The sequence below is a fragment of the Tenebrio molitor genome, chromosome 1, assembly GCF_963966145.1.
Source record: "Tenebrio molitor chromosome 1, icTenMoli1.1, whole genome shotgun sequence".
Taxonomy (NCBI): domain Eukaryota; kingdom Metazoa; phylum Arthropoda; class Insecta; order Coleoptera; family Tenebrionidae; genus Tenebrio; species Tenebrio molitor.
Genome location: NC_091046.1, coordinates 38,102,264 through 38,118,250, shown reverse-complemented (window position 1 = coordinate 38,118,250; position 15,987 = coordinate 38,102,264). Strand labels below are relative to the sequence as shown.

General features: G+C 33.5%; 4 protein-coding genes across 7 annotated transcripts; 3 read left to right on the top strand and 1 right to left on the bottom strand.

Moving 5' to 3' along the window:
* The first annotated feature begins 7 nt into the window (after window positions 1-7).
* barr (barren) lies at window positions 8-3,202 on the top strand. The gene is made up of 10 exons (XM_069036387.1): window positions 8-182; window positions 236-429; window positions 481-657; window positions 713-929; window positions 979-1,222; window positions 1,303-1,461; window positions 1,919-2,401; window positions 2,454-2,643; window positions 2,699-2,908; window positions 2,959-3,202. The coding sequence occupies exons 2-10, from the start codon at window positions 313-315 to the stop codon at window positions 3,163-3,165; spliced, it is 2,004 nt and encodes a 667-aa protein (XP_068892488.1). The 5' UTR covers window positions 8-182; window positions 236-312; the 3' UTR covers window positions 3,166-3,202.
* A 1,120-nt stretch (window positions 3,203-4,322) lies between these two features.
* nop5 (nop5 ribonucleoprotein) lies at window positions 4,323-6,359 on the top strand. The gene is made up of 3 exons (XM_069039053.1): window positions 4,323-4,507; window positions 4,562-4,638; window positions 4,692-6,359. Exons 1-3 carry the CDS (start codon window positions 4,463-4,465, stop codon window positions 6,205-6,207), a joined length of 1,638 nt encoding a protein of 545 aa, XP_068895154.1. The 5' UTR covers window positions 4,323-4,462; the 3' UTR covers window positions 6,208-6,359.
* Window positions 6,360-7,364: 1,005 nt separating this feature from the next.
* On the bottom strand, window positions 7,365-9,952 carry TH1 (negative elongation factor complex member TH1). 4 transcript variants are annotated; one of them, XM_069039017.1, is made up of 10 exons: window positions 9,766-9,952; window positions 9,259-9,702; window positions 9,053-9,202; window positions 8,864-8,994; window positions 8,626-8,819; window positions 8,316-8,568; window positions 8,052-8,262; window positions 7,697-7,837; window positions 7,515-7,644; window positions 7,365-7,460 (listed from the first exon to the last, which is right to left on the bottom strand). In XM_069039017.1, the coding sequence occupies exons 1-10, from the start codon at window positions 9,820-9,822 to the stop codon at window positions 7,426-7,428; spliced, it is 1,746 nt and encodes a 581-aa protein (XP_068895118.1). In that variant the 5' UTR covers window positions 9,823-9,952; the 3' UTR covers window positions 7,365-7,425. The 4 variants fall into 4 exon arrangements, with proteins under 4 accessions (XP_068895118.1, XP_068895124.1, XP_068895130.1 ...); XM_069039023.1 differs by having other exon boundaries at window positions 9,259-9,699; XM_069039029.1 differs by having other exon boundaries at window positions 8,626-8,813; window positions 9,766-9,951.
* Window positions 9,953-10,078: 126 nt separating this feature from the next.
* On the top strand, window positions 10,079-15,409 carry Urm1 (Ubiquitin-related modifier 1). Its single transcript, XM_069039066.1, has 6 exons — window positions 10,079-10,094; window positions 10,144-10,288; window positions 10,346-10,416; window positions 10,662-10,743; window positions 15,185-15,233; window positions 15,285-15,409. The coding sequence occupies exons 2-6, from the start codon at window positions 10,257-10,259 to the stop codon at window positions 15,351-15,353; spliced, it is 303 nt and encodes a 100-aa protein (XP_068895167.1). The 5' UTR covers window positions 10,079-10,094; window positions 10,144-10,256; the 3' UTR covers window positions 15,354-15,409.
* Window positions 15,410-15,987: the final 578 nt, after the last annotated feature.

Here is a 15,987-nt window from a genome sequence, read left to right as displayed (position 1 = left end):
CAACATTCAAACGGTTTAACGGTTTCGATTTTGCAATTGTGGTTAAAAGTGTATTTGTATATCTATTTTGCTTAAAAGTGCAATTATTTTGTCTTTTTTTCTGTTCTGCAGTAGATTTTATTTATTATATGTTTTACTGAACTAAAGAAGAAGTTGACACATTCGAAAAACAAGTTGAAGTGGTTAGGTGTTACATTATGCGCCCAACTTATTTTTAAATAATTTTTATTGTCAGTATATTAACTGTGATAACATCGATCAGCTCAATACATCTTCAAATATTGAGTGTTTTTTTTAAATTAGTACGTAAACATGGAAGTGTCAACTCCATTTAGACAAAATCTTCGAAGACGTTCCTTACTGAACGTTTCGGCTGTTTCGTCACCGCTTCGAAAAAGCACAGTTGGTGGAGCAGATGTTTCGTTACTGGTAGTAAATCAACTATCTCAATATAAAGTGTTGTTGTCATTATATTTAAAGGAACCAGCAGATGATGAAAAAGAAAGAACTAATAGACGAAGCATGGTGGCAATGCAAAGGAGGTTGACAAATATTACATCTTCAAGCATGTCACCACTTGTTGATTCCAATCCCATTATTGATGAGAGCCAGATTAAGGACCATTTACGAATTTGCACTAAACTTTATACTGAAAATGTGAGCCTTAACATTTGTTTTGTTGGTTTTAAACTCATTATCTTTCTTATTCAAGAGAATATCAGCAAAAAATGCTTGGCAGTTGCACGTTATTGATGTTATGAGGAAAATTGCATCAACTGACAATGCTAATGTATTACAAGTTGCTGGGTCATCACTAGATATAGGTGCCAAAGTGTATGGCTTACGGGTAGATGATGTTCATGCAAAAGGCTTACAATTGGCCAGTTCAATGGCAAAAAGTAATGAGAAGCAGATAAATGAAGAAAATGGTGAGTTCATATGTTTACTTTGCGCTTTATTCTTGATGATATTTTTCAGAAGAGGATGGGAACACATCTCTAGATCAACAACAAAGAAAGAGAAGTGCAAAGAAAAAGACAAAAAAGCTGGCAGCTGATAAAAGGAATGTTGTTATCAAAGAAGAAAAGAATTTATATGGGTCAATTAAACATGTAGAATCAGTTGTTTTTTCAACCAAAGAAAATATTGACGTCAGCGCCACAGACAATTTGTTTACTCACAAACTTCCCACAAATCCAGCAAGTCATCAATTTATGTTATTGTATGTTTTTATACAGAAATATTTAGTTTAAAATTTAAAAAATTATTAATTATTATTATTAATTATTATTAACCTTTTAGGAGTGGAGACAAATATTGGACCAATAGCCCAGATCAGGTTTTGCAAGATGTAGATCAAGTTTTAGACATTGAACTACCTCAAGCGACGCATTTTAATTTGTGTCTGTCTTTTAAGGAGTTTGAAATAGGCAAATGGGATCCAGAAGAAGAAGAAAAATTGTAAGTAGTAGATGGCGCTGGCGTCGCCTAGTCAGAATGTCAATGCTTGTACAGGGTTGTTATAAAGGTTTCTAAAATCGTAGGTTTAATTTATTCGATATGTACAGATTTGCCGCCTCTTCTGTGTTTATAAATTTAACAGTTCACATTGTCACTTTGAAGGCTTGATTGCTTATTTTTTAAGTGTAAATTACGGTGCTCTGAATTAATTAAGGCGACCGAAGAAGTCTTTCCAAAACCAGCTCGTGCAAGACAGTTATTTTTTGTGACATTAAAAAAAATAAGTACATTATCTAGAAACTCCATGCTGTTAGGCAACCGACTAATCGCTTATTTCAAATTTTATTTTACCTTCTATTTTTTTTATTGAAACAAACGTTAATACCTCAAATTAAGTGAGTTTGTTATTTGTGTAAATTTAAAAATGAAAAGACTAAAACTTCTTTGCGCACAACAGACTGGCAGAGACGCCGGGTTTACCCGAAGTTGTTTTGGACGATAACGGTCTCCCAATTCCCGAACTAGATGGTTCAATTCACGATATTTTCGAAGACAATGATGTCGCCGAAGATCCGGTCAGCGACGTTGAAGAACACCAAGAAGTATTTCAAGCTCAAATTCACGGCGAAATTGCTCACATAGTCGATGCCGTGCCAGAAGAAAATCGTATTGAAACCGATTACGGTTACAACGTACTCGTTAAAACAACGTCTGGAAAATATATTGATAAGATCTGGGCAGGACCTAGCCACTGGAAAGTAAAATTTAATAGGCGGTCAGCGGCTAGGTTTTCGGGAAGTTGTATCCAGCAAGTGGTCAAGCATACCAGAAAGGTCAGAGTCCAGCAAAAAGTGGACTTTTCTCAGTTAGTAGACGACATACATGAAAATGTGGGGAAATATGTTGTCAAGCGAGCGCCACCTACTACCACCCTGGAAAAGTAAGTCTGATCTTAGAGCGAGTCAGTCAAGTGTTGCTTACGTTTCTTTAAGGATTACACTGCCCGTACCCGACTTATCATTTCAAAATTTTCACAAGCAGACCGACGAACTGTTGATAAAACCGGGAGCGCGACGTCCCAAACTGAATTCAATTCGGCCGGAACTGGGCAACGACAAATACGAAGTACAAGTTTACAATTATGACAATCCTAACGATTCACAATACTGTTCTCAAAATAATGTAGGTATATTAATAATTAGAGGAAATTTGATTATAAGCCAAAATAAAATTGAAGAGTTTCGTGGACAATGAGCCAGACCAAAATTCTTTCCAAGACGACGAGGGTCCGCCAATCTCCCAACAAATGTTCATGGATGAACATCTCGTTAACGCTCCCGAAACGGTTTCAGCTACTCATATTCCGTACGCCATGCAAGCGAAGAAAATGGACATGAAAAAGTTAAAAAACGCCGTTTGGAAATGTGTAACTATGGAAGAGCAAGAGGTTTATTTTCAATTCGTCATAATTTCGGCATAATCATTTGCTGGTTTCAGGGTAAAAAATGCAGCAAAATAAGACCTATAAAATTTTCAACGTTGTATCAAGACTTGCCGCAATACATCAGTACCGATATGAAAAAGGAACTGACGAGTCCACTAGCTCTTGTGGCATTATTGCATCTGTGTAATGAAAATAATTTGGAATTGCGGCAGGATCAAAACTACAAAGATTTTACTGTTTTGAAAGCTGTTAATGAATGAACCAAATTAAAATGTACATATATACTGTTTTGCAGTACATGCCGTTTTTGTTATATCATTTTTGAATGAAGAAATATTAGGAAGTTGTTTGAATCTTAATGCATTGTAAATATTTATTAATGAACGATATGCTACATGGATCTAATTTTAATCTTATTTATAATTTTGCAGTATACTTTTTTATTTTTTAAATGGACGTCGACCAAAATGTCTTACATCCAAAAATGGAATTAATTAAATTTATTATCCTAAGTAGAACATTGTATATTCGGTGAGGATTTTTAATACATCTTAACCAGGAATATTCCAATGTGTTAACAAAGTATTACATTTTCTTGTAATGGATCCAAACGACGTTTCTTGTTCGTTTTGATAAAACATCTCTGCTTTTATTAGTAAATTTTATTTATTATACTACGGTATAACATGACGATAATTTCTTGTCATTAAAATAGTAATTTAGATTACGTAAAAATGAGTATGACAAAAAAAAACACTATAATTTTGTACGACCGTTCTGTGGTTCGACCAGGTCCATTTATTAGTAAATAAGAGTGGTTGCTATTGGTTGGATATTTGAACCGCGCAAGTTTCCCCCACCAAATGTCCCTTCACTAATCGACTGGATTCTACTAAATCATCTCTGTTATCGGGCGGAATCAAATAGACATTATCTTGAATGTCCATAGTTCTCTTAGTCACTTTGCAAAATATTAGAATGCACTTTTATTACTGTTTAATGTGACCGCTTGATTTAAAAAAAAATTACATTATTTTTTAATTTCTTCTTTTTGTTTCTATACATGAGCATGGTTGTTTACATTTTCATATTCAAAATTAAAATCTATAAAACTGAGCAAAAAAAAGTTAATAGTGCAATTTGAAAAAAAAAAGTTGACTATCATCTGTCAAAAACTGAATTCAAGAACAAATATTGGATCAATTATCAATTCAAATTGTAGCCCATTTTAAACGATTTTGTTTGACACATCATTTATTAAAATCGTATGAAAAATAACGAAGTTACAGCACCAAAGATTTTTCATAATACACCCGGTATTTTCTTTTGAATGTGTGTTTGTATTCATATAGCACGGGCGATTTGTATTAGTGCGTTTCATTAGTAACAAAAAGTGTTAACAGATGTCAGCACCCGTTTCCGTATCCGTTCCGTATCCAGAAATCACGTCACGATGAGGGAAGCGTGTTAGTTGATTAATGACCGGTATTTTTGTTATTTGAGTTGTTTGTTTAAATAAAAAGTGTAATAGTCATCGCCATTACATACAAAAGAAAAATGTTGATTTTGTTTGAAACCCCGGCGGGTTACGCTTTATTTAAGGTAAGTCGACGTAAAATTTTAACCCATATAACCTTACATTTTCCACGCTTTCAGCTCTTGGACGAAAGTAAATTAAAGGAGATCGACAACTTATACCACGAATTTAACTCACCGGAATCCGCAGGGAGAATGTACTGCTACCACTTTTTGTGAATATGAAAAGCTAATGTGTGTAATTTTTTAGTGTGAAGTTAAAACATTTTGCAAAATTTGAGGATACAACGGAGGCTTTGGCCGCAACGACTGCTGCGGTAGAAGGAAAAGTTTCAAAAAGCCTGAAAAAAGTTTTGAAGAAATATGTTGACAAGGAAGTGCAGGACAAGCTTCTCGTGGCAGATGCGAAATTAGGATCTGCAATTAAAGATAAGCTTAGTTTGCAATGTCTTTCGAATACTGCAGTGCAAGAGTTGATGAGGTGTATTCGGTCTCAACTGGACAGCCTCATCACGGGGTTACCTAAAAAAGAAATGACTGCGATGGCCTTAGGTTTGGCTCATTCATTATCTCGTTATAAACTGAAATTTTCACCAGACAAAATTGATACAATGATAGTGCAAGCTGTGTCATTATTAGATGACCTTGACAAGGAACTTAATAATTATGTAATGAGATGTCGTGAGTGGTACGGTTGGCACTTTCCTGAACTGGGTAAAATCATAACTGACAATGTTGCATTTGTGAAGACTGTAAAACTGATAGGGACGCGTGATAATACAGGTAGTTCAGATTTATCAGACATTCTTCCTGAAGAAATTGAAGAGAAAGTTAAAGAAGCAGCGGAAATTTCAATGGGTACCGAAATATCTGACAATGATATTTTAAATATACAAAATCTGTGTGATCAAGTTATCGAAATTTCAGCTTACCGCGTGCAATTGTATGACTATCTCAAAGCGCGCATGATGGCTATGGCACCAAATTTAACCGTTTTGGTCGGAGATTTAGTTGGCGCTCGATTAATTTCCCATGCTGGTTCTCTGATTAATTTGGCCAAACATCCTGCGTCAACGGTACAAATTTTAGGCGCGGAAAAAGCGTTATTTAGAGCTTTAAAAACGAAAAAAGACACTCCAAAATACGGCCTGATATATCACGCTCAACTAATAGGACAAAGTAGCACGAAAAATAAGGGTAAAATGTCTCGAATGTTAGCTGCCAAGGCATCATTAGCAACGCGCGTTGACGCGTTAGGTGAAGACGGCAACTTCACGTTAGGAGCCGAACACAGAGCCAAGTTGGAAGCGCGGCTTAGAATATTGGAAGAAGGCAACTTAAGGAGGATAAGTGGCACCGCAAAAGCCAAAGCTAAATTTGAAAAGTACCAAGGGGGCAATGAAGTGAAGCAATATCCGGCCGCTGCAGATTCAACATTACCGTCAACTTCAAAAAGGAAGAGGTCCGAGTCGGAGGTCAAAGAAGAAGATACGGCTCAAGAAACACCTAAACAGAAGAAGAAGAAGATGAAGAAGGAGGAAGCTAACGTCAGCGTAGTAGAAGCGAGAGAAGAAATAGCTGCAGAGAATGGTGAAGGAAGTGAGGTGGTACAGAAGAAGAAAAAGAAAAAGAAAAACAAGGAGAAACAAGAGGAAGAAGTTACGGTGGAAGCAGAAATGGATGTCAGTCAAGAGGCAGAAGTTGGTTCTGAGAAGAAAAAAAAGAAGAAAAAGAAACACGCGAAAAAAGTGGAAGAGCTAGATTAAGAAAGAAAAAAAATCCATTATGAGTGTCGATTTTTAAAAATTCATTTAAGTCTCATATTTCCATAAATACATAGATCTATTTTTTAATACACTATAGTAGTGTAATTGGCTTTGCAGCATATTAAAAGTATATATGTATAAATTATAGTTAATTTGGATTGTTGTCATTTACCTACAAGCTAAAGATGGTTTTTAGTAAATCATTTCTTGAGATTTACAGAAACTGGATAAGCGATGAACGATTGCCATCACCTCTCAGTATCAATTATTTCACCATTTGTCATCAACTGCACGAACGTAATGCTCAAATTTAGAACCGTTTGGTCTTCTAAATCGGTGATAAATTGTGAAAAAATGTATGCTGTTTACAAAATATATAATCTTGATATATCTTCATCTTTTGCCAACATTTTTTAATTGTTTAACACACGACCTGCTGTATAATAACCGGCCTGTTCATTTCATTAAAAAGCATTGCGAAAGTGTTTCCGAGAAAGAGCCAATTTTCGCCGATGAGGGCGCCACAGTACGGGCGCTTCTAAAGAATAAAAATACGGAAAAATATGTTTAGACATGATTTTAGAGTTAAGATTGAGTACAGTAAGTTCATATTTTCTTTCTAAAACAATACTGAATACAAGTGTATTTTTGATTTTAAATTTGATTGTCATTTGAACGAGAAAAACTCTGGGTGACAAAAACTTAAGATGAATAATATCCCCAAAAAGCGCCCGTACACTAGCGCTCTGCGGGGATCACTCAAATTACACTTTTGAACAGGCCGGTTATAATACAGCAGGTCGTGGTTTAACATTTTATAAATTAAATTGGAGATGGTGACCGATAATACGATCGTGGCGCTGCGACGGAAGTTTTTTTAATTAGATCTAATTCCGTATCACAAAGCTAATAAGTGTCAAAAAAAGTGTATAAAATGTTTTGATTACTACATGCTTAAACGGTTTATCTAATGTGCATTCTAATTTCTAAATCTATAGACGGATTAAGAAATATTGAGAAAAAATTAAAACCTTTTAAATATGCCCTTATCTTTTGGACTCTACCTACCATGGAAAAAGGGGATATTTTTGAAGCGCGAAATGAATAAACGTTAGTATTAACGTTTTAAGAATTAGGTTCAAAAGAAAAGTCATAAATTGAATTATGTATTTCTTATTCTTATGGCTCATATTTCAAATACAGTCCTAATATTTTTTATTACACCATAGCAGTGTAATTGGCTTTGCAGTACACTACAAAATTCATATAAATTATGTATTTCATTTAGATTGTTATTATTTATTTACCTATAAACTCGGACACTGGATCATTTTCTCCATCCCCCCTCATCGTTCCAGTTATTTCGTCATTTTCTACCATTGGCATGAATAAGTGCACAAATTCGGAACTATATGGGGGTCCAATCGTTTCTAAAACCTTTTAACATTCTTGTTAAATTTTATGGTCGTAAAATAAAATATGTACTTACTTCTGTCACAAAATACCTAATTAACGAAATATCTGTATCACCTTTTTGCCAACACTGTTTAATATATTTTACAACTGGTACAACACAACCAGCACATAATAAGTTGACCATTCTGTCCAGAACCATTTTTCTCATTTCAAGCTGTAAAAACACATTTTAAAATAGTGAAAATGTAATTTGTCTGGAGGTGCTGCTGAAATAGGTAGTGTCTTTTTAAAACCAATTACATAGTCTCAATTTCTGTATTAGCCATTACATTTTTTCAAAGTTCATGCAATTGCCGAAAAACTAGTAGATCAGAAATTATTGTGGAAAACTTTAGAATTCCAAATATATACTGCTATTGTATACTTACTTGTACTAAAATCTCCAATTCGTCTTGCTTGGATTCAAATAATCGAATCAATAGATCCAGCACTTGGTTATGAAGAAGTGGATGACAGGTAACTACTTCATCAAGTAATGCTAGATGAATTGGAGTGTGTTCTGTTGACAATTTAAAGTAGCTAGGTTCAGTTACTGTACATTCAACCCATCGTATAATCCCAACTGACACTACTGGATATCTAAAACAACATATCATTATGTAAATTGATACATAAGAAAACTTACAACTTACTTAAGACACTGATAAATAATTCCAAGTTCAGCCATGAGTTCTGAACTTCCTTTATTAGTGTTGCATATATTATGTACAGTTTCGATGGAACGAACGGAGGCTTGAAGTTCATCTCTGTTGATTATGCGTTTCTGTCCTTTCTTTGCTGGCATTTCATAAACACTGGCTGCATATGCCAACAGATGAATATATTTTGGTTTATGATCGGGATTGAGTTTTACCCCAGGCTTAAAGAGAGCATCAACTAGAAGTTCTACAAAAAATATAGTTACAAATAAATATTTTTTTTTGTAAAAAATTAAGTGCAAACCTAAAAATTGAGGAGTTCTGATTAAGTCAATAGGTGGTGGGTCAGGAGCATTATAATTTCTATATAGCACAGTAATATCAGCTGGATTTAATGTATTTTTTGATAACATAGATGTTAATGCTTGGCATGCCAAAGGATATGCTGAAGCTCCATTTAAGGCCATAGTTATGGGAGTAACATCATTGCCACTAAAACTAATAAATGAAAACCTAGTTTTAGCATCTGAAAAAATACAAACTTTTTTTGTGCACATTTGGTAATTTCTTGTGACAATCTCTTCATGCTGCTGCCACCTTTAGATTCACGGGCTAATACATGTATGATTACTTGACTGTACACATAAGTATGTTGTCCATGGCACACCATTTTCTAATGTACACAAAATTTTAGTAATTACATTTAAAAAGCTAAATAATCTGATACTTACTGCACATTCTCTACTAGTGTTCTGCCACTCTTCAGGATTAGTTAAGAAACTAGCAATAGAGGTTTTTAAAACTCTAGAAAACACTTCCAGTTGTTGAGCAGCAGTTGAAATACTTGTAATTTCTGCTTGGAAACCAGCATCAGATATGAGCTAAAAATTGTAGCAAATTTAATTTTCTCGAAATGTTGCTATATTACAGAGCTTACTTTAATGGTAAAATTCAACATTAGGCAATCAGGATACTCTTCTGCTAATCTGTAAATTAATGACCTCCAAGTTGGATGTTCAATCAATTGTGTTAACCAAGCAGGAGTTTCACCCTCCTCTGTGAAAATTGTGTCTGCTTTTTTAGGATCAAATGTTTTTAAAATCATTTCTTTTAAGTGATTTTCTACCATCGCTTGAACTGTTGTTACATTTACACCACCAGTAATTAACCATTCAGCAATCAGATTAGCCATTTGCGCTACTGCAGTGTAATTTTGTGATAATTCTTCAATCACTTGTAAGGGATTTCCCCCTGACTGAAAATATCTTTTAAGCTGTGAAAAAATTCCCGGCTCCATAATATAATCAGATGTAGAAAATTTTTCAGCACATTCTTTCAGAACTTGTTCAGGGTTTTCAGCTTCGTCACCTCCTTCGGACTGCTCCAAGTTGATAAAAATTAATTATTGCAACAAATTGATTATAAAAGCAAAAGTAATACATACATCATTATCCAGTCTGTCAACCCCGTCCCAGGCTCTATCGTCATATTCTTCTTCCATTGTAACTTTTAACAAATTTTATTGTTCAACAACTTCGCTAACAACAACGCCAAGAGAACCAATACCGCACTAAATTGTAAACATAACCTGTTGTAAAAGTAGACTCCGTTTTGTTGTATATTTATCGCAGGATAGCCAATATACCCAGCTGACCCAGTTCAAATAACAAAAAAACCTAGATAGTTCGACTTCAATAAAAATTCTGCGTGTCTTTCAAAACCACCACTCATTTGATTATATTTTAAAAATTGAACCAGTTTTTTAAATAACTGGTTTGATAGGTATTATTTATAAATAATAATACTGTAATTTGAATTCTAGGGAATTTGCAGTCCATTTCTTTTGTATTGGTTATTCTGGATTCAGATCGATGGCTCTAGAGGTTATGTTGCAATATTTTGAAATTAACTAGAACAAAATATAAAAACACAGCAATGCCGGATGTACACATTACTGTGGAATTTGGGTATGAGGTATAATACATATTTTGGTTTTTTTATTTTATCATGATTTACATTTTTAGTGGGGGTGCAGAATTACTTTTCGATAATAAAAAAACGCATTCTGTGACCCTACCTGAGAAAGACAAAGAATGTAAGTGCCTTATGAAATTTATTAAGTAACACTGATGACAACTTCATATTGCAAAGTATATTTATATTGTAAGGAATATATGTGTTACATTTTTACGTTAACAGAAAAAATCGTGAATATGAGTTTATGATTATTGGTACTATGATAAAATTATTCTGTAGATAAAAAGGAAATTATATTTTAATTAATTAGAGTAATTTCGCATCTAATTTTACTTTATAATTATAAGAACTTTTGCATTATAGGGTTAATTAAAGATTTGCTGACTTGGATTAGAGATAATTTATTGAAGGAGAGACCAGAATTATTTTTACAAGATGATTCAGTGTAAGTAGCTTATTAGGTACTATTCCAGCCAAAACATTTCGTTCCCCTTTCCTGTCATTTCTTAAAAATTATTATTGACGTTTGCAAATTAAAATTTGCAATTTATTACTGTCAGACTGTCACCCATAAGACCATAGACACAATTTGATTGACACATGTCAACATGTGAAATGAGGTTATTTGTTATTCGTTCCTAAAGGCTGCTTTACAGCATACGTCAGTGGAATGACAGTCGTGGACGAATTTTTGTGTCCGCCATTGTACACTTGGATTTAAAAAAAAACGGGACGCCAAAATAAAATGGATACTTTTTTTTGGTTTTTTAATAGTTTGAAAAAGGTTTATTAGAAATCGGTTAGAATTATTTGAGGGTAGTTAATTTATAAATAAGTAGGTTAGACTTTAACAAATTACCTATATTTTTTATAGGTATGTACAATGGCGAGCACGGAATTTCGCACACATTGGACATTTCACTGACATAATTTTATTAAAATGAGATACTGGCGGCAGTTTAGTGACAGTTTAGGTGAAACATCAGTCATGATCACATATATCATGATTGATTATAATGACAATAAAGCTTAGACTAGATAGTTTTTTTTAATGACATACAAATTGGTGTGTGAAATTCCGTGCTCCCCACTGTACTCATTAACAGTCCAAGAAAAATTGGGTTCTTTGTTGTTTGTCCCGGTTTTTTTAAATTCAACTGTACTTGTTTTTTATGTACAGTTGCGGCCGTTGAAATCTCAGACAGGAAAGATTTAAACACTCTGTATAAATTCCGAAATTTGATTAGCGTAAACAGGATTTTCATCAAGGATTATAAAGTCAGTGTCAGTATTTGGCATATTAGGTCAGAATCGCGCGTAACTTTTGAAATGCCGCAATTATCTGATTTGCAAAAATGTGTTTGACTGAGGGACGGTGTGAGTATAAGAGCCATTGCGAGAGAAATTAATGTGGATAACGTTTGAGTGACATTTTGAGAAACGTCACTTTCAATACCATTTACAAAGCTAAAAGTTTGGCGTTGTCAAAATGTCTGAGTTTTCAACGGCCGCAACTGTACAGTTGCATTAAAAAAAACGGGACACGTAAAAAAAAAGACAATTTTTTCGGGTTTTTAATAGTGTGAAACCGTCTTACGGTTACAATTATGGTCAAAATTCAATGGCATGGAAATGGCAGGTATTGTCAAGTAGACAATTAATTGACAAATGGACAAAACCAACCATTAGGAAAAGATTCATGTCCCGTTTTTTTGAATCCAACTGTACATGTATTTTGCAAACTATTTGTCTAACCCATTATTAAAAACTTAAACAATTTACAAGGATATGGAAATATATTCCACCAGCACCTACTTAATTTATGGTTTTTTGTGTAGCAATTTTTTTCGTGTAGAAATCGTGTGTTGTGAGAATTGTAATTTTTATTTTTATACTGGGTTCCCCATAATTCACGGAACAACTCAATGGGGCAATATCAACTCATGTTAGAAAATAATGAGAAAAATAATTATAAAATTCTATACCTCTTAGATTTGAAGATATGGGGTCTCAAAAGGTGCAGCTTTGATGTCATTTATTTTAAATGTTAAAAAAGATTTTGACTATTTGCCTTTTACTAGCCAGTGGCATCATAATTCTGAACGATTGTGATCAGGTTTGCAATTATTTTCTTTATTATTTCCAACATTTACAAGCAGTAATTTTATGTCCGTTTTACCTCAAATAACGTATGACAACATGGCTTTGATTTTTCTTTCTTATTTCCATGGATACAACAAAAATGAAATATTTGCAGACTATTGGAATACATACAGGTCATCATAAATGATTGTCCCATCGCAGTAGGCGTTGGTGACATAGTTGAATGTGCCGCAAGCCTCATAACATGAGTGACTAAAGTGTATTTTTTCCTGGTAGGCGGATTTTATTCCACTAACCAATAGGGAGGTCGTATTTCGTTGCAGGATTTCGTAAATGCCGCGCGCATCCGCCTACCAGGAAAAAATAGACTTTAGTATCGTCGATTGGTGGCGCTACCGGCGGTAGTGGAAATCTATCTACTAATTTGTCAAACGTTGCAAGGCTGGCGGCACATCCAAAATTTGTGTGGGTTTTCAACGCCAACTGCGATGTGACAATAATTTATAATGACCCCTGTAGAATGTTTTTAAATGTTGCCACATTTAGTGTAACAGATAGGTCCATATCTTCTACAAAAAAGAAGATTGATTTTTTTAAAATATTTTTACCTAATATTAATATGTCAAGGAAATAAATAGATCAATTCTCTTATTGAATTTACTTTTAAGGGTACCGGGAATTTATTTATCAAATAATCTAACAGTTAATCGTTAAGGAACATTATACATATAATAATTATTATATTTGAACCTAACACTGAAAGATGACTTCTGATCTAAAAGTTAGTTTACATAAGGGTCATTTGTAACGGAAATTTATGACCAAGACGACGCTTGCCGGTGAATAGTCCACTACTTTTTGTTCAGCCGAGTTTTTTTTTTGTATAATCACTAAATCTTGATGTAATAGAAAGCATCAGAACGTAAAATTAAATTTTCTTTTCCCATCCGATACCTCGAATCAATAAAGGGAATTGCAGCTGTGTCATTCAACTTTACAAATATTTTTCACGATATGTTTGTTATTTTAGATAATGCCAAAGTTAGCTTTTTATCCAGCATTACCAAGTCAGACTTAATGAGAAATCACAGCAGAGTGTCATTTCTTAAATATCAAAGGTACCTACTACACCGTTAAAAAATTGTTTTTTAATCAATAATGATAATGCGTCAAAGGGGATACTTTTTTCGAAGCGTAAAATAAAATACTGTCACTCAATCATTCAGACTTTATCATATTCATTTGAATATCATAACGACATACGCACCACACTAGTGTGGTAAAGTGAGATACACTGACCGGCACAAAAAACGACTCACTTTTAATTTTATTGATATGTATAGTAATTCATTGTCTTAGAATTTTTTTTTGATGTCATGTTGTATTGATAAGTGTTATTTAAATTATTCTTTGCCAAAGAATGTCCGACAAACAAAACATTAAACACAGCAAATACAATTTTAATGAAAAAAAAGTAATTTTTTAGAAAAAAATTTATGTTATGAAAAATTGTCAAAATTTGAACATCATTTTGAATTAGTATTTCGTATTGTCAAATTAAATCTTTTAACACGACAAAAACAACATGGAAGTAGCGCAAATTTTCTAATAATTTATTTAAACAAAACAATTCGGTTGCCATGGTGACCATAGCACTCCTGATCATTGAAAATATCCCAATTTAACTATAATAAAGAAAAATAAGCACAAATATAATTTCAAGATCATTTATTAAAGAAATCATAATGAGTCTTTTTTTGTGCCGGTCAGTGTATTTGTAAATACTTTGTATACTTTCGTCCTGATTTCGCTGGTATCAAAATTGCAGTAACCACATTTGCTGCAATATCGATATTTGAGGAAATACTTTCTTGGTCTATATCGTGTATATTGCCTGCATTTTGGCTATTAACAGTATAATTGATGGTAGATAAAACATTGTACTGTAACTTGATGCTATACTCGATCAATTTATTATCCAATTCTTGTCGTAAAATGACACATTAGGATACTTATACCGTAAATAATTATTATTTTACAGTTTGTGGAAGTAATCAAGTTTTGCTTCATTTGCTGCAAATAAAAAAAAAATACAAAAATAATTTCTGATGGAAGTGCTTTATTACCGTTTTCACCACAGGATTCACTCATTTCATCGAAGTACAAATTGCAAAAGAACTCTAAATGGTGACAGCATGGTGACAGTTTTTTGCTTTTAGCTGGTTACCTAAGTTACGTAATGACAGTAGAACATTAATATTACCTCTCTTTGCCTCATTTTTCAGAGACAATGCTGTTGCACATAATAATTATGTATTCAAATTTTGTATGAAGCACTTTTCTTTATGAATTAGATAACAACACTCGCTGAGCTCGTGCGTGCAAACTTCCCACTTCCAAAGAGGTAGTGCTTTATACACGTGTTGCATAAATAACTGTTTTTTGCGATTCTTAAACACTGAAAGCCAGTTTTGAAACATTATGACCTTAATTTGCACTTGTTATAAGTCAATTTTAGTGCATTTTAGAGAAGAAGCGAAAAAGGTTATGTTAATTAAATTTTCTATTTGGTTCTACTTGAGTATATATTTTTTTGTCATACATATAACATTTGTTTAAGGAAAATATGCCGGAATGCGGTTATTTACATGAAGTATAACATTATTAAAATGTCTTGTTTTTATTCCTACACAGTTGACTAAAATGTGTGTCATCATAACTGAAATATGTAGTTTTATTAGATGCATGTCTGAAAATATTTTAAAACGCTGTTTTTTCTTTAGGAGACCCGGAATATTAGTGTTGATAAATGATACAGACTGGGAATTAATGGTAAAGTAGCATTTTTACAAGAACCCATGTACTAATTTTTTTTTTTTTTAGGATACCATAAATTATGTTATACAGGAGAATGATAAGATATTATTTATTTCTACGTTGCACGGTGGGTAGGACGTAAATAAACATTTCTTACTTTATAATGTCTGGAAAATACATTTTTATTTTAATTAATGAAAACAGAATTTTTACTAATTAAACCGCTCGTCTTCGACGCGTTCGACATCTTAAAAAGCTTTAAATTTCATTCACGTCTTAATTAAACTGGGGGAAGTTCAATGACTGGCATAATAAACTAGCAGTTGTCTGTGTCGTGGTTTTGGCGTGTGCATTAACAGTTCTCCATAATATTATCGGACCAGCGGCGTCGTGTAAATAGGCTCGTAAATCGATGTGGTCAGATAGTTTACACCCCAATGTGACCCTTATATGTAAATTATCGCCAGGGATCACATAACAAGATACACACAGAATCACATAATAGTTCGCCAGCTTTTGTCACCACTTCCGAAGTTAACTTCCCTTGTTAAAACGGCATATGCCACATAGAAATAACGATTCCGTTCAAAAAAATCTCTGCAGTCAAACAGTACAAAAAGCTGAGACACGTAACGTTACATTCGTGGTACTTTTGGAATATCTAAGTGCACCGTCAGCAGGAATAAGAAACCGTCACTATCTCATTGTTCACGATTCTATCGTAGATTTTACTTATGGATTATTGTCGTCCCAACCCATTTCGAATATC

Excerpts from the sequence above, each read along its gene's own strand:
- nop5 (XM_069039053.1), top strand. The coding sequence starts at position 4,463 with ATGTTGATTTTGTTTGAAACCCCGGCGGGTTACGCTTTATTTAAG. Across the intron at positions 4,508-4,561 it reads CGGGTTACGCTTTATTTAAG|CTCTTGGACGAAAGTAAATT; the intron begins GTAAGTCGACGT and ends CCACGCTTTCAG. Across the intron at positions 4,639-4,691 it reads CCGGAATCCGCAGGGAGAAT|TGTGAAGTTAAAACATTTTG; the intron begins GTACTGCTACCA and ends GTAATTTTTTAG.
- barr (XM_069036387.1), top strand. The coding sequence starts at position 313 with ATGGAAGTGTCAACTCCATTTAGACAAAATCTTCGAAGACGTTCCTTA. Across the intron at positions 1,223-1,302 it reads AGTCATCAATTTATGTTATT|GAGTGGAGACAAATATTGGA; the intron begins GTATGTTTTTAT and ends TTAACCTTTTAG. Across the intron at positions 2,644-2,698 it reads AATACTGTTCTCAAAATAAT|AGTTTCGTGGACAATGAGCC; the intron begins GTAGGTATATTA and ends ATAAAATTGAAG.
- TH1 (XM_069039017.1), bottom strand. The coding sequence starts at position 9,822 with ATGGAAGAAGAATATGACGATAGAGCCTGGGACGGGGTTGACAGACTG. Across the intron at positions 9,703-9,765 it reads TTGACAGACTGGATAATGAT|CAGTCCGAAGGAGGTGACGA; the intron begins GTATGTATTACT and ends ATCAACTTGGAG. Across the intron at positions 7,461-7,514 it reads TCCAGTGTCCGAGTTTATAG|TGTACTGCAAAGCCAATTAC; the intron begins GTAAATAAATAA and ends TGAATTTTGTAG.
- Urm1 (XM_069039066.1), top strand. The coding sequence starts at position 10,257 with ATGCCGGATGTACACATTACTGTGGAATTTGG. Across the intron at positions 10,744-15,184 it reads TTTTTACAAGATGATTCAGT|GAGACCCGGAATATTAGTGT; the intron begins GTAAGTAGCTTA and ends TTTTTTCTTTAG. Across the intron at positions 15,234-15,284 it reads ATACAGACTGGGAATTAATG|GATACCATAAATTATGTTAT; the intron begins GTAAAGTAGCAT and ends TTTTTTTTTTAG.